This window comes from Chelmon rostratus, chromosome 14 (genome assembly GCF_017976325.1).
Source record: "Chelmon rostratus isolate fCheRos1 chromosome 14, fCheRos1.pri, whole genome shotgun sequence".
Taxonomy (NCBI): domain Eukaryota; kingdom Metazoa; phylum Chordata; class Actinopteri; order Chaetodontiformes; family Chaetodontidae; genus Chelmon; species Chelmon rostratus.
The window spans coordinates 9,375,434-9,396,518 of NC_055671.1; the positions used below are offsets into that span (position 1 = coordinate 9,375,434).

General features: G+C 43.2%; 1 protein-coding gene across 1 annotated transcript in view; it reads right to left on the reverse strand.

The window, feature by feature from the left end:
- The window catches only part of LOC121617764 (glutamate receptor 3-like), a 68,578-nt gene that overhangs the window by 40,778 nt on the left and 6,715 nt on the right, over window positions 1-21,085 (reverse strand). The window contains exon 3 of the mRNA XM_041952997.1: window positions 13,223-13,462. Coding sequence (XP_041808931.1) covers window positions 13,223-13,462 — 240 coding nt within the window. The remainder of the gene's footprint in view (window positions 1-13,222; window positions 13,463-21,085) is intronic.

Sequence of the window (21,085 nt, forward strand, 5' to 3'; positions counted from 1 at the left end):
TTGAACATGCCCGTTAAATATTAAAGTTCCTCTTTTCTTGAATTATTAAATTGTTACTGCTATTAGACCTGAATTTTAAAGCCCTCCCTCTCCCTCAAAAGTGTGTTTTGCTTAGTGTTACCTCACTTGGATGTTTGACCTTCGCTGCGCAGAATGATGTATGTGCAGAGACACTAGAAGACTGTTTTCACCTTCATCTGCTGAAGAGGGAAAGTTTCTCTGTGCTCACTTTAAATTTGAGTTAAAGAAGAAGCAGGAGACATGTTGTGTCCAGTAGATAGACTGTTGAAATGAACAATATTTGCATACATAGATTGTGGACTGGAAGGGAGAAGCAGAACGTGCAAGCAGTACGTTTGTGGAAAAAACATATTCGACACCAGTTATTATTCAAAGCAGAGTATTTTTTTAATGACAGTCTGGAGGGGAGCTTAAATTCTTTTCTAGACTTGTAAAATGCTCGCAGAGACTATATTGTAGACACTGCATGCTCCTGAATCAGTATGCATCTCAACAGGACCAGTTGTATCTCAGATGTCGCCTTAAAAATTGTTAGCAATCACATGTAGACAAGTCTAATCAAACTACAAGAAATGCACTTGTGGAGTTGTGTTTTGGCCGGTCTTGTAGATTCAGAGGGAAGTGCAGCTCTGATAACATTGCTACCACCAACAGTGTGGGTCAGAGATTCCTCTGGAGCCGCAAAATGCGACGACGGCGCCTATTTTTGAGCGATACAGAACCAAAGACTCCACAGATATCAATGCAAAAGTGGGTTTGGATCACAATTTTGATAAGTTTGTATGCATTCCTTTCGTAATAAACAGGCCAAGCGTTCAGGATAAGGTTGATCGGTCAGCCGTCATGCCCCCTCAGTCTGTTCAGACATCAATACATATTTGATCAAAATCGCCAGGTAGTGTTAGGTTAAGTGCTGTCTGTAAATAAGCAACCTGCTGCGAGCCAACTGTTTGATGTGAGCTACGCTGAGATTTAGTCGGAGACGACAGCCGTGTTTACTGATGCTGCTGTACTGTGTAATACTTCCCAACGACCAGGAAGTGAGTTTCATGAGTTCAGCTGAATTTGATTATGAATACATCTGACTGTTTGGTTATGGTAACACCTGTCCTACAGTATGTTAAGCATAGCATCCTCCTCTGGGGGCCACTAGCAGGGCTTTTAGACTCGTCCTTTGCATTCATGTGCAAATAACACAGAATAAACAGATGACACTGCCTGTGTCGGGCAGCGCCGACCTGCACTCCTGACTAATGTGCATCACTGCATCAGAAATATTTAAAAAAAACACTGGTGACTGGTGACCGTTGCTAATGGACATGTGAGCTGACATGTTCGCAATAGAGCTCCTAAGTATTCAGAGCACAGTGACTCAGCTGACATGTCCGCCCTTCGTTCCCCTGCCGGTGACCTTCACAGCGGAGCGCTCGGCAGACAGCACTCTGATCAGGTATGGCCTTTAAAGACAAGTGGCACTCACCGGGCGCCACCCCATTAGCCACTCAAGAGTCTAAAGAGGCAGACGAGATGTGTGCCCACATGTCTGGTGCTCAGGGAGGTTAAGGAATTCAAAAGGGGTATTAGTGTGACCGTCCTGTCTAAGTGCACTGTGAAGAGCATGATGACAGATAAGAAGCTGCTGAGCTGACCTGAGACTGAATTCAGTTCTGCCATCATCCAGACTTTATCTGGTCAAACAGGCAGAAACATGTTGTCTTGTCTTTTTTTATCAGCTGGAAGATATCAAAACAAGAATCCAGCACAGTATATCTCTGGTGGCAGAGGGGAAATGAAACGGCAGAAGCTGAGTGTCAGCTCTCCTCCCAGTATTCTGACACATAGTACTGAACACCATAAGCTGGGATATGCATGACATTTTGAGACATGTTAGTAGCTGCTTAAGAAAAAGGATTTGTGGGGATTTACAAACGATTCCCTTGAGAGTTTTATTTTCGTTCCTTTTCCGTCACTAAACTAAGCTGGATATTTTGGATTTAAACATTTGTATGAGCTTGTCGATGTTAAGCTATTCAGTGTGCTTACAATTAGAGATCTGTTGAAATAAAAGCTGAGTTTGAAAGTCCCGAACTGAAGGAATTATGTGAATGTGACATTGAGCACGCTCTAACTTCAACAACCACGATGCAAATGTGAAATTTCAATGTCAAAGGACATCCAGAGTCTCCTGGTGAATATTAACACTGGTGTGATTCATCAGTCGGTGCACAAATGACAATGTCTTTTGGTCCAAGAGTTGTGGTTGACTTTGTAAACAGATGGTGCGTTTTACAACAGCCAGCAGGCAGGACGGCCATCAAGGGCATTTAACAGAGTCAATTATTCAGCATGGTCCTGAAAAATAATACATATTCAAAATCAGAAGCTTATAGTCACAAGGCTATATATAGAACAGAAAAACTTATTTCATTCCTCAGACAACTTAAATGTTTTGCAAAAACAGCCTTGATGTCGGTGCAAAACATGCACCGCTTAAGTGTTGTGTAGTGGTGCTAAATGTCAGCTTCTACTTCATGCAAATGAGCACGGAAATCTAGCTTCGAGAACGATACCCAATAAAAGGTAGAAAAGCGTTTCACAGCACGAGCTACAAAATACTCTGCAGCTCTGCGGGGCTTTGATCTGCTTTTAGCTCACTGTTTTAGTCTTGCGGCCTGCAAACGTACGATCCGCGTCAACCTCGGAGAGCAGGCGGCAGCGTTCGGCGAACACAATAAAGTCAGCGGCCGCGTTGGCTAGTGAAGACGGCTGAACATCCAGCAAGGTAAAGATGCAAGGATTCTCTCTCAGGAAGACCAAATATTGCTGCGTGTCTACTGAAGAGGAAGCTGTTTGTCTGTCAGCGTACCCGTCAAGTTGCTTTGAAGCTGCAGTATAATCAATATTTTCATATGAACAACGGATCACGCGATACGTGACAGGGGCCATTAGTACTGACGAACCCCCAGAGAATTAGCTTAGCCGTCTAAGCTCTCCAGGTCGCTGCTTTTGCTGCAAGCTTTATTTTCAAATCTAACCAAACGTTGCTAACCGGGGGTGAGTATGTGACAAGCAGGCAGCGAGGATTTGCTGGAAAATCTTTCATAAACAAAGACATGTTGATATAATTTGACAAATCTAATGAAGATATGCAAACAACTTGAAGTCGGATGTATACAGAGAGAAAAACACACACACACTCGTACAGTATCTGTAGGCAAAGAACAAAAGGGAAGAAAAAGCTTTGAGTTATTGCAACATCAGATTCCTCTGCGGTTCATTCTGCACCAGCACTCAACTAGACAGCTTGCCCTTTCATCAACTCGCAACTGAAATCAGTTTTGGTGGCTGCTTCTCAAAGAGAAAGAACAGAGGACAACTTGTCTCCTGAAGAGATAAGTGCTGACATGAGCCAGACCTGCAACATGCTGACAATAGCTACGATGTTTTAATATCATGCAAATGAGCAGGAAGTTTCGGCGCATGAAGCGCAGACGGTCAGGCGGAGGCAGAGTCTGTCTAAAGTCTACTGAGCAGCATGAATATAAGCTGCCCCCCCCCCCCCCAAAAAAAAGATGTTCCAAATATGTTTTCCCTTCAAGCCTCCAAGCACATTTTGTTCCATACTGTACCGACGCTCAAGTCCACACAAACACAAAAACTGTTGAGCGCACTTTGCTTTGAAGTTTGGAAACAATATGTGCCCAGAGAAATGCCTAAAGATGACGGCAATTGTTAGAGCAAAGCAACACAAAGCCGAGTTGGGCTGCATGTGGGATTCTCTTGAATATATGAGCTTAGTAGCCCACACAGCACTGCCCAGGAGATCAGCGTGTACTCCTCTGATATGGTGTTCTTTGCAGCTCAGAGGATTGGTTTTATAGAGCTTAGCACTATTTGGCTATTGGATTCAACTGTGAACAAAATAATATTGGAGGTTACTCACAGTCATGTATAGCGGGTTGGAACAAAGCATCATCTAAATGGCATATTATATCACTGGCTTTTTTTCTTTTACAATTTACTTTAAAATCTGTTTGCTAAGGCCTAGATTATGAATCCTGGATGGAAAATATTTGATTAAATGTTAAACAACAGATTTCCAGAGGATTTCTTTCGCCTGTGACAGACAGAGTTGGAGGAAGGAGGCGGGCCGAGGCCCTGCTGGCACCTGGCCCCGTGCTTCTTCTCGGGCGTCTTGGACAGCGGCTCACATGACGGCCGAGCGTGGTGTGCAGTCTCAACTGTGACTCAGCCGTCCCTCCCCCTCTCTGGAGAAGGTGACCTCTTTAAAATCCTCCTGCAGCCATCTGAACTGCGCCGTTGTCACGGGATGCCCGAAGCAGAGCGCGACACCAAAGGGGGACTCAGACAAAACCACTGAACCTACTTCAGAGAAATCTCCCAAAATCTCAGCGCTTATATGTGGCTCCACAAAGACGACTGCTTTCAGTGGGCAATGCTCACAGAGCCAGTGAAATAAAAAGGATTAAAGCTGCCAAATGACAGTAAAAGGACACTTTTGAGTACAATTAGCCTAACAACGCCTACTCCCAATGCAGACCAATGCAGATAACAGCTCCCTGTTCCAAATTAGCTGAACTGCAAAGAACCCTGCTCCCCCACACCACCCACTCCTGCCAAATCCCTGATCAGAGCTAATCAAACAGATTATTTCTTATCTAATGACAGCTGCAAAGTCGCTCACAGACTGTTGAGCGTTTCTCCTCGTGTTTCCTTTCACCTTTTATGTAAGTTTCCTTCACAGTCCATTAAGTAATTCATGAACTTTTGTTGCACTTTAAGATGATTCAGATTCTGAAGTCGTATACACTTAAATGCATAGAATCAGACAGAGAGCGGGAGACTGGAGGGATATATAATACAAAGCATAGATGTTTGCAATTGAACCACATGCAAAGAAATGGAGCTGAGGCTGGTTCTTGGCCATCAGTGAGAGCTGCACAACAGTAACTGCCTCTTCTTTTTCAGCTCTCCTGTAAAAAAAAAAAAAAAAAAAAAAAAAAAAACCTCTCGTCTCTTAAGTAAATAAAAGTAGCGTTTTCTCTTGGGCAAACAGGGAAGCGCACATCACATCAATCTCTTTCATAATGCAAAAAGACTACTGTTATAACAGCCTTGTGTCATCCTGAAAGCAAGCGTCCTGAAATAGATGAGAGATGTTTTGAGCAACACGGAGACGAGAGCCGGGGCATAAACAGAGCTGTGGCTGTAAAAGCAGAGGGGCGCTCTATTAGTCACCTGGTTTCTTATCCGGCCATGTAAAGTGGTAAGGTTAGAGCGGATTAGACATGACAAGCCGGATCTCACAGAAGGAGGAGAGGAGGGGGCTCCGAATTCATGAAGTAATAAACATTCGGCGCATCTGACAGCATGTCTGACAGAGCCTGGCCCTCTGTGCCAACTGCTGGTTTCTGACGCAGAAGAGGCACAAAGGCTTTGCTGACTCCTCTGTTCCTTCCCTCACTCTTCGTCTACGTACGGCTTCATTTTCTTTTCTGTTCATTTGAAGATTTGGCCATTTCTTCTTGTGTGAGCAGCTGAGATGTTGAGCAGAGGGGGAAATGTTTTCTGTAGCCAGAATAAACCTCGTGCCCGTGAATGGCTCGGCCCTGTGGGCTCGGGGAGCACAGAAATAAGAGCAAGATAAGTGGAATCGCACACAGTGTTTAAAGATCATGATTAGATAATCAATGATTGAAATTACACTGTGGCAGCATGAGGAGTAGAGAGGCAGAGGGCACTGCTTTCACATTGTTAAGGGTAACAGATATGGCAAATATGAATGATTGATCAAGCTTCAGGCTGCTTATGCTGGTCTCAGATTAATTAACTCCCAAACAGACACAAGTAAAGCCCCTTTCATGCCACTCACACCCACTCACATCTGGCTTTTGTCTGAAGTGGGAAAAAGTAAGATCAGCATTCATTCCCAGGTCAAATGAGTCCAGGGCGGACATGCTCAATGCGCGCTGAAGTTCCGGACAACGGCGCTATAATAACCAGGAAACTTGAAACGCTTGAACATAATTCAGCCGCCATTGAGTCACTACTGTTTCCTGTTTTCAAGTGCATTTGTGATGTTGAATGTGACACAGCAGAGAGAAAAACAGAGGGAAATCTGCACATTCACACTAATTTTGGTGTAAAAATGGTAGCGAGCGCATTTGTGAAAGACTGGTTGTTATTACAAATGTTAGGCAAAGGTGCAGCAAGTCCACCCAGGCTCCTTTTCATCAGAAAACAAGGCAAAAGCTGTTTTTCATCCACTGACATTTAGCTGTTTGAATAGAGCTAAACTTCTTCAACACAATTAACAAGTGTCACACACACCAGTATCACATAAACCTCCACATAGCTTGCAAAAAAGCTGCCCCCCACACTTTCTGTCGGCCCTCTAGAGGTCAACAGTGCTCGTGGCAAATGCTACAAAACATAAAGAGGCGTTTGATACTAGGCTACAGCTCATTTTACTGCCTCCTAATGACAGGATGATGGAGGGAAAGCTGCTTTGGGCTATGATGTGCAGATAACAATAGATTGTGAGCAGAGCTGGACGATACAACAATATATTCTGTGAGACGAGATACGCTTGTCCACCATTTATAAACCTTAGAAAATGGGAACAGGGCCGCTTCACTGTGATTCTCAGTTTGGTGAATGATGTCTGCAAAGAACTGATGAGGTGCTTTGGTTTGTCAGGTGTTTCACGTCCTGGATTAGTCAAAATCAGACATTCCTGTCCTGCTTATTTTATCTAGTTAACGTAAGTAATGAAGTATTGGCTGATTTCATATAGACATTATAACCTGACACATCTCAGTATTACTCTGCTGGTACACTCATACCGGCATCAGTTGCTGCAACTCCCTCCACCACCCAAACCTCCTCCTTTGATTTAACTGGGACGTAACGATCTTGTGTGTGCGTATGAAGGGGGATTTGCTCTCTTAGCAGAATCCTTGCTGCTGCTGCTCAGATTCCTTTAGAGCTTCTCCAGCAGAACCGTTCCCACCAAATCTAACTGTGTAGACGTTACCTATAAGTGGTCATTTTTTTTATGTGGGTGTCTCTGTTTCCTTGAACAATTTCTCAGTTGATTTCCTAGGTCAGTAAGGTTTATTCGTAAGGTGGTGGGCCACCATGAGCCGCTGTCTCCGGAGCTACTGAAAACCAGAAGGAGGAACACTATTCTTCACTATTTCTATTTTTATTAGTCACCAGACTGCATGATAACTCTAGAACACTATAAAAAATTACAGTATTGAAGGCCTAGAAAGCTATGAGGGATGTAGGAACTGTCCGTGGTCCTGAAACAATGATCTCTGCACTGTGACGAGTGTTCTTTCAGCCAAACTAGTCAGCAAACTACCTAAAAGTTGTACCTGCAATTATCTAAATGTGCATTTCTGCTCCTGTCTTGCCCACTTGGTAATGTGTGCATTCTAGATTGGTGCAATAATGGCTTTGTTCACATACATTGAGCTGGTAATGCAGAGTTGTGCAGACAGTACTGACTATCTGTAATGAGGCCAAGAGTTGCATTGCGCCTTTTCAAGCACAGAACAAAGATTAACAAAGAGATGCAAGTGTTTAAAGTTATGTAACGACTTTCTGAAGGTTGCTGTAGCTACAATAGCGTGTTACATTCTCTGCAACGCAAGCCTGTTGGCCAATCTGTTCAAGGGAGAAGATGTGTGTCTTAACGTCTGAAAGCAAGAATGTCCCTGACAAGTGACTGTGTTCACTTGAGTCTGTGCTTTATGGTGGCCTATGTCTATAATTCACAAATTATCCATTATGAGAAATCATTAATGTTCACATCCTAGATTGGAATGCTCCGGAAAACGTTTGGTGTTCTGCATTATTAATTCACATGCATGGTTTCGTAGATACAATGGGCCCAGTGCTGCAGTGTGGGGGTCTGCAGAAAGTCTGCAGCTTACACGCTGTTCGACGTTCTTTTCAAGCTGCACTGCCTCTGCGTGCGTGGATGTGCATGGATCAGTTGGTGCCATTTTGGGCGTCTGGCTGGATAACAGAGGAGGTTTGGTTCATGCAGAAAAACTCAGAGACAGCTAACGCCTCAGCTGTATCTTCTCACTGAGTGCACACCGCCCTTTGAGGTTTTCACCAATGACGTCACCGCACACACACACACACACACACACACACACACACACACACACACACACACACACACGCTCACAGCATGTAAACTGCCTTTCCAAACACACTCCATTCTCAGTTGTAAATTTAAAAGCAATCTGATTCCCACTGAGAATCTTAAATTCATTCACCTCCAAGTCAGAGGGGATTCTCAAAGACGTGGAGCAATGAATATGTTTTCCATAAGAAAACAAAAGAAACAAGGCACTGCTCTAATTTAAAACTTCATTGCATTTCACATAGTCCCGTGTAACCTTAGAGATTCATTTTTTAAATCGGCAGCGTTGTGCTTTCTCATCTCCACCTCTATGTTTTTCAGAATCCTTTGAAACCCGCCTTACAGAAAAGGACCTTTCAGCCACTGCTTGGCTATTCTGTTAAATGTGTATCCCAGTTACGTTCTCCTTTGGTCTCTCGATATTCTCTACGAGGCATAATAGAGTCGTTGAACAGAGAGGAAAACAGCTCTCCTGAAGGAAAACAGCTTGATTGATACAGTAAATCTCTGCCCGAGTCCCAATATTAGAGCCTGAGAAGAAAACAGTGTTTACCCATGGGGGGTAGGGGGTAGGGGGGGTGGGGTCGAGGCCTATTGATACGTGTCCATCTGGGAGTGAAGGTGCAGTGAGGTGTTCACAGAGTGGAACAGCTGCTTTGTGCCATTCGGGCTCTCTCTCTCCCACTCTCTGTTAATGAGGCTGTGTGCCTGACTGCTGAGTGCAGCTCTTTAGCAGCCTGCAATTAATCAGACGTTTCCTTGCGGAGACGAAACCAACCAGACATTCAGCGGCACGGCAGTGTGATTGCACACCGAATGCAAATTGTCCGCCGTGCCGACCATCCCCATTTGTCAGAAGGGCAGGAGAATGCAGGAAAAAGCTGCAGTGAAGGTTGTTAGATTGTCGTCCTTCATTTTGATGGCGACAAAAAGAAATTAAAGATCTAGTTTGCATTATGTAGAGTTCATGAATCAGAGGGCTGCATTAGACAGCGAGGATTAGATTACACAGCAAGAGCTCACACAAGTACATTTACTCAAGTACTTCATTTAAATACAATATTGAGGTACTTGTACTTTACTAAAGGACGCGTTACTTTACAAATTAAGATTTACAAATGATGAGCTCATATAATACGATGCATTAATGTTCTGCAGGTTAAAGATTATAGTATCTGAACACAGCAAAAATTATGGGATTTTAAATGCTAAAGCATATCAGTCTTAAGTTAGCTAACATCAGCTAACGTTAGCCACCATAAGCTAATGGTCACACCAGGCCGAGTGAGACTGTGATGGCAAACCTCCTGTGTTTGTTGCACTGAGCAAAGGTGCCTTTTATTGCTTGTGAAGTCACATTTCATTTACAAGAGGAAAATGGTGCAGGTCTGTCTTTTAAAAATTACAGTCTTTCTTTAAACTGTCCAAATTTGTTCCACCTCAACAACCAACAGCATTAGAATGTTGCATATGCATTTATGCATGATGCATGAATAACAAAAACAACAACAATAATAACACTAATAAGAGTGTACAGTAATAAAACACTGCATAGGGCCATTCTTCTGTATTCATACTTTAAGTACATTTTAATTAAATGTTGGCATTGTACATTTTTGCAAGCCAAAGATTCCTATATATATCATAGGTTTCTAAAACAGGTATCAAAGCAACGTAGTTCAGATTACTGGTACATATGTGAGCTGAATGGAAGGAAGAGGGGATGGTGGTAGTGTGACAACCAGCCTTGACAACTGCAGCATATGTTTGAATCATGTTTGTGGCAATAAAACCAGGCATTTTAAGCCAAAGCAAGAGCTATTGTGCCTGGACCCTAACCACAGCATGGTCACTACATAAAATTGTAAAGTGAAATGTAAAAAAGTGTAAAGTTTCAACACATCTGGTTTGCAGAAACCTACAATGTCAACATTTATTCTGGTGACTTTTTAAAAGCAGGACTTACACTTGTTATAGAACATTTTTCTATTGTTGTATTGGTAAAGGAGCAAGTCGTCCACCACTTAACCTCAATACATTGACTGGTAAAAATGCAAAAACACTGAGTTTGCTTCTCAGTTGTAATACTATAGGTATTAGACATCAGGCCTCTCCACTCTGCCTGTCAGAACATCTCGGGGTCATTACAGAGGAGAGGGCGAGGACGCAGACGCAAACTGTAATGCAACACGACGGCCTCCCCGAGTATCAAATGGAGAACAAACTGTACATTTTTTTTAAGATTTCTTTAATGAAACAATGGTTCTCAAAATCATCCCCAATACACACATTAGAGGAACTGATTTTTTCTACTGAAACAACATCTTGTAGACATGTTTTTGGATTTTATTTCAAGTTTCTTTTGACATCAGTGCGGTCTTTATACGTTCTTTGTTCTTCATCTGAAGGTGCGCAGACTCAGAGTTCAACACTCTGCCTGACGGTTTCTACAGTGTTAGAATTCTAAAAACACATTTTGGGTATTTTGTATTAGATGTTTTGGTCATCGCTTAAATCCTGCATGCTTTAATTCTGTAGCGGGATTTGGTTAATTATCAGGATAATTATCATTTTGAGGAAGGATGAAGATCGTACCGTAAAGACTTGCTTTACAAATGATAAAGTCTAAGGTGTACTGTGGTGCCCACTGTGAAATATGCAATTATCATATGCAATTTGTAGTAACTTACATAAATATGAAAAAAACCTCCTACTCACAGTGGACAGCTGGTAATGCCCAGATGTTCCTCGGTTCAAGGGGTCTTTTCTGCCAGCAGCCATCAGCAAGTTTAATGAGGACATTTCATAGCCAGTACATTCACGATTAATAGGTGATGTTAAATACGATAAATAGGTGAAACATGTCTTTAATGATTTAATGTTATTGTCTTTGTTGCGCTTCTCTTGAATCTGTCTGGCTTCTTCTGAATCCCCTTCTGTATCGCCCGTCTGTGCCCCTTCTATGTTTGCCAAACAATCAAATCCCCTAATGAGAAGAGGGCTGCATGAAACAGTATTAGACTCCCATTCTGTAAAACGCAGCTGTGGGAAACAAGCTCTACTCATTACTTAATAATCATTACGAATATGTCAGTAAAAGCAGCTTAAATCAGTGCAATACTGCCGTCAGAGGAAGGCATTTCCACCATGAAAGTGAAGCTGCACCTATTTGATGTCAATACCAATTTGAAATACACGCTGGAAATTTAATGTGCAGTTCATGCATGGGTATATTAAGCGGTATCTCTGGGCATTTATTTTCTATTACAGTCAAAATCCCATTGTACAGATACAGTTTTTATGGCCGCCATGCCTTCGGGCTATGATAAAAAAAAAATCCCTCTTATGGTGTGTGATGAAAGGGAAGACAGGGTCCACTTCCCCATGATGTACAGCAGGGGAGCGACTGTTTCATTTTAATGATTTCTCCAATTTCAGGCTCACTGTAAGAGGCCTGTGTTGTGATAAAAGGCTCTCTTCAGATGTGGCAAGTGTCTTGTTTAGGGACAGGCATTACACGTGTCATTGTAAAATGCCTCGGCAGCATATTACTGTCATATTGTCCCACAAACTATCAACAGTCGCTCACACAAGCATCTCTCGAGAGCCCCCTGCAAGTCCCTCCCCGGACCTAAACAGAGCCCTCTTCCTATAATGAAGATTAAAGTGACATTTGGATGAGTGTTGGCGATATTGCTCCAGAGCCTTGATGGGGAGGAGTGGGCTGGGACTGGCAGCCAAAAGAGGACGGCTAACTAGCCTCTCAGCAAACACAAGCTGTGCAGCATGTGGGACTCCGTCCTAAACTACAGTGTTTACACTGTGTCACGTCGTGGAAACGGGCAGAGTATTACAGATGGTGGCCCGTCAGCCTCGGCACAGCAGGTGAGAAAGGCCAGCAAAGTGAAGCAGGGCTTTAAGGGCCACACCAGAAAGCACTTCTGAGAAAGCTGATTGCGCCATGGAGAGCTATAAAGTCCTTAATCATTTTGTGTCAACCACACCAGCCGATCAGTTTTTAGCTTCTGCAGTCTACCACCAAAATGACAAGATCAATGAAACCGCGGTATAGCTGCTTTGTTTGATAGATCTGTTGAAAAAACTGCCAAAAAAGCTGCAGATTTCTCAAAAATGCACAAAATGGCTCTGTGAGAATCGGCTTCATGAGCGAGCAGCAGCTTAGACACCCACCTGGACAGGAGATATATAAAGTGAGGCGGGGGAAGTGAAAAAGGAGTGCACTTGTCCTAGAAATGCTCTATGTCAGTTTAAAAATACTTGGAATGCACAGTTTGGCACATTTAACAGCAGGGACTGCACCCAGAACACCTCGACCGAGCACATGTACCGAGCACATTTTCAACACAAGTAGCAGGACTCCAAAAGCAAACACAGAATCACATCATGCGTTGTATGTTTGCTGCAGCTGCACAGGCAGATTGCTGCGCTCCTTCTCAATGCAGCCTCTCCAGATGCTGACCCTCAGAGGCCCAAGTCTGTAAATAGTTGGCCTACATGGAGGGAGCGGGAGGCCGCGAAGCACACGCAGAAGTTACAGTATGTTGTGTTTCTGTCTTTATATAATCCAATTAGAGCGAAATGATAATCAGAGAGTGGCGAGGATTAGAGGCTCAGGCGGCTGGAGCTGCACTACGGCGGCGGATCAGCAGCACCTGTGAATGAGTCATTCCTCGGAAGCAAGGAGCTATTGACTGCCTCTGTGAGCCGCATTCAGCCACATAGTGAAGCAATTTAGGATCATTACTGCCATAGATTAAAATGTATCAGACCACTTAGAATGGGGATTGGGGATAAGGGATTTACATATTAAAGACTGATCATATACACTGTATAATAACAGGTCTGCATGAGCAGGGCTTGGCGTGGCAATTATTTCTTCCACTTTTTCCAGCAATGAAATGTTCTGCAGTGCTCATCTGTCTCCTACTGAAAGTTCGCGGTGTCTTGGTGTGTGTGTGTGTGTGTGTTTTCCCTTTGCCAGAGGGCCGCTCTTACCTCTGTCAGTGTCATAAAGGTAGACAAACTTCTCCCACTTGTAATGGGCCAGCAGACTGAGAACAGCTCCCCGCAAACTGGGCCTCATCTGGATGACAAACTGCACGTCGGCGTCGATGGGGAAGCTGGGGGTAATGAAGGAGGTGTGCAGCGCCCCGCAGAAGGAGGTCAGCGTGTTCATGGACTTCCTGTCGTAGAAGCCGAAGATGGCGTAAACTCCTCTGGAGAACTGGGAGCAGACTGGTGACAGGGACAGAGAGCAGGTTCGGGTCAGGGACAAGCACAGAGTCATTCATGATCAGCTGTTCTTTCGGTCAGGAGGGATGCCAACAAGCAGCATGAGCTGGCCTTTCAAACAGAGCAAAGGTCCAAAATTCCTAACATGCTCAAAGTTAAAACTGCTGAGTCCGCTAACGACCACTGCAGGGTTAAAAACTTTAATGTAAGGTTGAGATGTGAGCAAATCCGTGATGGCATTAATCTTCCAAGTGCAGCAGGGGCTATCTGAATAAATGGGTGCCATGTGGGATGTCTGTTCCCCATGGCCATGCTCTGCTGCCCGGTGCCCTTCGCTTCTCCTTGGTCTAAATGCAACTGCTTGGGTAATCAACTAGAAATAATGGGGAAATCAGTGCACTTGCCACAGCTCTTAATGGACAAATACCCTGAAACATGAGCATGCAAATGTGCAAGCGCCAGGCTGTGCTGCAGTATAAAAGATTTATAACAAGCCCTATCTTTTGCCATCTGCGGGCCGTGACAATGAGCTCCGGCTGTAAACGCTCAGTGCATCAGAAACTTGGTCTTACAAGGTGTTAACTGTTTTATTTTATTTGTACATAAGAAATGTTTCTAATAACACCAAGCTGGACTGGATCAGGGATATGACCCTTGCATTAATGTTAGTAGTAACAAGCAAATGCTGGTCGAGCAAGTGGAGCTGCTCTGATATTTCTGAGCACTGTTCAGTAACTCTCTTCGGTCTCTCTAATCAGTGTTTAAATATGTTTTTATATCACTGATTGGATTTAATTAAGTGTCTTTTTTTGAGAATCTGCATGTTTAAGTAAAGTCACTTTGAGGAAAGTCCACCCTGGATGAATGAACACTGTTTCTGCACTTCTGTAGCATCGTCTCACTCACAATGGACAGTTTAAAACAACTTTGGAGCAAGGCCAAACTTTTATTGTGTCTTCATTACCCACAATGCAACTCGACCACCGACAGTTCAGTCTGATATTCGGGTGTGCTATGCTATCAGTGGCTATTGTGATAAGGAGTGGACTACAGGGGTCAGCTGACTTCTTTCTAACTCCACACCTTCAGATTTATTTCATTTACAAACTCTTAGTCTTCAGACCCTCGCAGACTCAAGTGACATCACCTGAGTGACATCACCTAAGTGACATCACCTGAGCTCCCTCTGAAGCCACGGTCTTTGTTTCCTGGTTGACTTGTGTCTAGTGTTCATCACTACTTTTCCATTACTTCATATGAGATCACCACTGCTGGTTGACTTGTGTCCCCTTACATAAGGTTGCGTCCTCTATGCGGATTTGCTAATTATTTACTGGACATTCAAAAAAACAAAGTATTTGCGAATGACATTCAATTAATGCCACATGTTAATTATTATTCAACCTTACTAAATGAAAAAGTTCAGGATTTATTCATAATCTGCTCACTAATTTGTGTTCCCTTGGTAACTGCATTTTCCACAGAAGCAGTCAAATGTCATCCAAATAAAACTTTTAAATCAAGCATACTTCACCGCAAAGAAACAGCTGGTGGTCTGCTCCAGTGATCAGAATTTATGATACATCCTCATTAGTTATGCATTACTTATGCATGTGTTTTGTAGTCTTGTTATAAAGTGTGACCAAATTTCTAGCTGAAATTGGGGAAACACATTCTGGGGGAAATTGCACAAGCTGGGAGGAACTGAACTTCATATGAATGCCCTTTGGATGAAATGAACACACACACACACACGCACACACACACACGCCTGCAAACACATTAAAACAATTTCACAGTTGTGTGATTTCTCCATGCATTAGTGCTGTATGTTTTTGAAATGTTGCTTCTGTTCAGTTTTCATTAAGCCCTTTCCTTCATCCTCACATCCTTGACAGCCTAGTTCAGTCATCTTTCCCTCAGTCCTTTCATTTTTCCTCCACCACTCCTCTCAGCTTTTACTCAGCACACACACGCCCGGCGTGTGTGCTGAAGGGCCAGGGTGACACTGGTTTAAATGCTGAACGAACACAAGCATCCACAGAAATAAAAATCTGTTGGGTATTACTGGGAAAGGATGATGCTGTAATCAAGGCGAAAAAACTTCCAGGGGCTGCTGCACCATTGTTTTTTATCTGAAGGACAATTTTTAACCTTCATTTCAATGACTCAACAGGCCTTTCGTAAACACTTAAATAAATCTCCCCCATCATTAACAGAAAAATGATCAAATGATCCTCTATTGAGTCTGGATTCTGCATGCGTCACAGTGGCACTTCAAGCACATTACATGATTCAACCAAACACACATCGCCCTCAAATTACAGATGCGCAAATTTCTTCCTCAACACAAAATATTCAGCTCATGTTATTAAAGAAGAGAGGACAGCCATTAAATTAACACTTCTCAGCTTGTCCAATATCATCCAATTCTCTTCTCAAAATGGCACCAATAGTTTTTTGTTTGTGAAGGTTAAACAGACAGCCTGCTCTCCTAAAGGACTAATGAGGTCATATATCTGGGCTCATGAAGCAGTAAACAGTAGTCAACTACAGTAAATTCCCCTGATCATGGTCAGCAATGAAGCTACGCATCATTTATTTTATTACAAAGGGGAAGTGGAGTTTTTTTTTTTTTTGTTTTTTTTTTGCACTGTGGGCTTTGTGCATTTCAGTATACACATGATTAATGTCCGGCTGGAAAAAATCACCTCTCTTCACTTTCTGTCCACGTCCATCTTATTTCCTCCACTGCCAAACAAATGCCCACATCGCCCTGTGCTTCTCCTTGGCTCTCGCCACCTCGTCAAACCTAACAGGTAGATGCAGCAGCTCCAGCAGCGTCAACACTGTCTCGCGTCTTCCCGAAACTCCGGGCTTCGCAGCTTTGAGGGTCTCTCCTGCAGACAGCTGGGGAATCTTTTGAGAGCCTTTCATAACATTCACCAATGTGGGGATGAACCTGTAGTGTGTGTGCACAGCGGAGCCGAGCCTACAAAGTGAATTCTTAAAGCTCTATTGCTCTGGGGGGGGGGCTGCTGTCCTCGCCTGAAACGCCAACACGCCACGCAGTTAGAAAATTGAACTTTATGCATATAAGGGAGTGCGAATGGAGGGAAAGGACAGAGGCAGACTCACACCGAGATGAGGAGGTGAACATTCTTGGACTGAGTCACGGTGAGAGCCTTGAGGTTTGAGGGAATTGGATACTGCGCTCGGAGACAGCGAGGACAGCGACTTTACTTTTTGTGACATAACAAATAACTTGCTTGTGCGTGCGCCGCTGCCTGGTGTGAAGTTATTTTTCGACTGCTGTCTGAGAGAAGTGCCCGCAGCCATCCTACAGGAGAAGAGAGCAGCAGGACTTCGGTTTGTTTTCCTGAAGGGGAGCGAGGCCACGCTGGACTCAGCCACGCGGGAATACCTGTCCCGTCCCGGGGTCACATGTTCAGTGAGAGAAGAAGGCAGAGGACACAGCGCAAACATGCAGCTGCTGTCCCAAAATGACCAACTTCTAAAGGGTGGGGTCAAAGAGCAACTGGAAATGCAGAAAATACTCACCAACTATTTTATTCTAATGTCAACAGAGGGGAGAAGGTAAACTGAATGCACAGGCCAGTTTAACAAGCTAGTGTGAAGCCTGTTTCTCTGGAGATAATTCTGCCTTTAAGCTTAATGAAGACCATTCACATCTATTCAAAGTCTCACACAGTTAACACCCCATACACACACTCTGCTAACTACATTATGTAAGGCCTGCTCCCGCCCTTCCTGCCCTGAAAGTCTACAGTCATGCTCGTGGCTCTGACAGGACGCACTTACAGAAATCGTGGCGCTTTGAGCTAAATGCGAAAACACATGCTAACATGGCGGAGTCACAAAGGCTGATGTTAAGCAGGTGTAATGTTTACGATGATCACCATCTGACGGCGCCAGATGAAGGGTCAGGAGATCAACAAAGCCATTATAATTAATCAGGGGGCACGAATGTTATATCAATCCATCCAAAAGTTACTAAGACGCTTCACTTAAAGTCACAAATGTCAAAAGTAGTGGGAATATCAAAATCCTCATTTGGGGAGACTTTATTTTCAATCTCAGCTGGCTTCCTGCTATAAATTAACAACAATGCCACAATCATACCATAATTATTCATGCCATGTCAACGCATTCATACAGGCCTCGCTCAGAGTGAGTGCTGCACAGGTATTATGTGACACATCCTAACCATTAACCCCTGACGTCACATGTGAGGTTATGTAACCTCTGCATGATGTACAAATGTGGGAAGAACGATGAACCACAAGTCAAGGTGGTGCATTTCCCCATGGCGAGAACGTCAGCCAATTCACTGGACTGCTTGGGCCCCATTCCTGCCAAACAAACACTGTTGATATGCTGAATTAGTAGTTGCAAGTTATATCAAAAAGGATAGAAAATGTTGAGTCACAGAAACTTGGAGGAAACAAACAAAGTGCTGTGAATTCCAAAACTAAAAGTAATCAAGATCTCTTTGCACTTGTGTGTTAAAGGAGATCATCAAACGAGACAGCATTACTAGGCTGGACGGAGGATGCCAACAAATCTTGTAAATGTGCTGACTGACAGACACTCAGCAGATTCAGTGTTTCCTCGTGGAAACGAGCTGGGCGGCTAAGCTGTGCCATCTTCTGAATGATGATTTGCAGGGTCAGGACACACAGCCAACATCCCTCCCTTGTTATTCCCGGTAGCGTGTTTCCTTTGTACCTTTGCATTCTGCCAGCAGCTGTTCAGTGTGTCAGCTGGACAGGACGTACAGGGATGTTGTGGGAATATCTCAGGGACGCTTCCGACAGCTGAGCGAGGACACATTCCAGTGCGTCACAGGTATTTCCAAACATTATCACAGTAGCCATCATGTTACGGTCAAGAGATCACAAAGTTCACTGAGAACCAATTACCACCCTTGATAATTCAGTTTCTGCTTTTACAGAGGGGCTCAAGCCCTCCCAGCATGCACTGGGAATCAGGCAATGAGACACTGACAAGGTTGGATGGACATACATACACTCACCCACTTACTATACATACTATATTCTGTATGCAGGAAAACCTAAATCATTTACATCTATGATAAGTTTTTATCCAATTAATGCCCAAAGGGTAACTTTGAAATTCAACTGTTGTGCAGAGATCATAAAAAAATAAAATAAAGTGCACTCTATTTATAGGCAATGTCTCAGCAGAAAGACATGAAAGGTGAAAAGTCTGAAATTCAATTTTCCTCAGTACTGATGGGAAGGATAAAGCAATCGAGGTTTTTAATACACATGAGTGGAGGTATGTCAAACAAAAGGCCAAGTCTGAAACATATTTATGGTCACTGAAGACCTAAACTCTGTGAGAAGCATATCTTTGATACAGTAAAAAGCATGTAAACAGGTCATTAACTGTGCACCTCCATACTCCAACCATGGCTGCCGTCTGTTTCCAAAGCAGAAAATAAGAGCATGATGGATTAGATTTCTGTCCTATGCCGATCCTTTAAACCCTCCTTTTACATGTATCCATTGCAGTGTTTGACCTTTAGAAGTGCAATTCAATAGATTTTGTTCCATTTTATTTGGACATCTTACGCCTTCCAGCCTTTTCAGGCTGGTTAGAAAATGTAAGTTATGATGTAGGACAAACCTGGCAGAACATATCAGTAATCCTATTTTCATTTCCGTGTTTGAAAACGCCTCAGCATTGTCTAAATTAAACTGGAAACTTCACTGACATGCAGTAAAATTCACGATGTACTCTGGAGCATAACTCAGCCGTACTTAAAATGAAATTAACTGTGAAATGAATTTGGCAATGTATTTTCAGATTGCATTCATTGTGCTACATAAACATGAAAATAAAATAAAGTGGGCTATGTGATTTGAATTTAGTGCAGATGAAATAAAAATGTCATCACTAGTTTGCATCTTCATCTCAATAATGGCAGATTGACGTTGTGTCCATTTATGTACTGTGGGTGTACATAATGAAAAAACGACATATTCATAGTTACTGCAAGGCTGCTGTGTAATTCAGCTGCTTTTACTGAGTCTACCCCAGGTTTATTTAGGAATTTATTCCTCCTTTGCATTTGCATTGGCCTTATGAGAGAAATTAATTAACGCACAGTGAAACATGTGATGTAAAAACTGCTTTATGTAAAACTAAGACAAAGAGTTTCCAGCCACACTCGCGGCTCTGTGAGGTTGACACAGCAGTGCTTTGAGCTAAACCATCTTAGAGAAGCATTTCAGCACGGTATCATCTGTTAATTAGCACTTAGCACAAGGCACAGCTGAGGCTGATGGGAATGTCACCAGTTTTGCAACCACGCTGAATGGCAATCCATCCACTAGTTGTTGAGATATTCCAGTTAAAACTACACACATGTAAACCAGCAGGTGACACTAGTGGGAATGTTTCTCTCAGAGGATTCACCCTCAGGGGACCATGACTGTCTGTACTAAATTTCAAGGCAATCCATCCAGCAGATGCTTAGATACTTCAGCCTGGGACCAACAGATCGACAGACTGATGTTGAAATTCATAGATCAACACACTAACATGGCTACTAAAAAAGATGGCAAATGCATTATGTATGTTCATGAAATCGTGCATGACCTTTTGAGCAGTGACGCTTCACAGCATCTCATCTGCCTTAGTTTAATAAGATGCACTCATTCTACTGAAAGGCTTGTTAAGACCTGCTAGTTTAATTTCACCAGACAGTAAAATCACAGTAAATGTTTGTTTGGATACAAATCTGACTGAAGGCAAAGTGCACGCGGCTGAAACGATCTGTGTGTTATGACATTTAAGTGTTTCATATTTGTATCCGCGCTGCAGTCTGCATTGTTGTGCAATTCGTCTCAGTTGACCAAGCAGAGGGAAAGCAGAGGGCACATAGGGACTGAAGCTGAGTAGGTGTTTCTCCTCAGGCGGTGTGGTTGCATGTTGGCTGGAATTCCCTCTTCTCTACAGATTACAGCTTTGTAAAGGCACACATTTTCTTCCATTAGGCAACCCCCAGCAGATACTCATTGCACGCAGAAAGCGGGGCAACACTGGTCGGATTAGCCCTAATCTGAGAAATACAACTGGATTCAGCCCACATGCTAAAACAACATGACAGAAGGAAATCTACAGCAGCGATACAGAGGCAGGGCCTGTGGCTACTGGAGGCTTGTATGGAAGAATACACTTTAATATTGCACTGCAGCGCAGTAACAGCGCTGCTAACACTCCACCTACACATGCTTTGCATATATTGCAAAAACATCATCCAAGGACCACTATTCCAAGAGACAGAGGGATACAGCACACTCCGTTTAAAAAGGCTGTAGTGCTGCAGACAGAAGACACTTGAACATGGATTCACATCAAAAATACATCAAGAAAATGCAGTAAAGTGGAAAATCTGATGACTCTGTGTGGAAAGTAGTTTCAGTTGACTCAATACAATATCAAAATCCTTCATTTTAGACGAATAAATCAATTCATTTTATGGACTAAAATTCATTGTAAAACACATCTCTTGACCTTTCACAATCCGTCAACTCTAATCATCGCTTCTGGTGCTCACTACTGTAAAAAAAACAC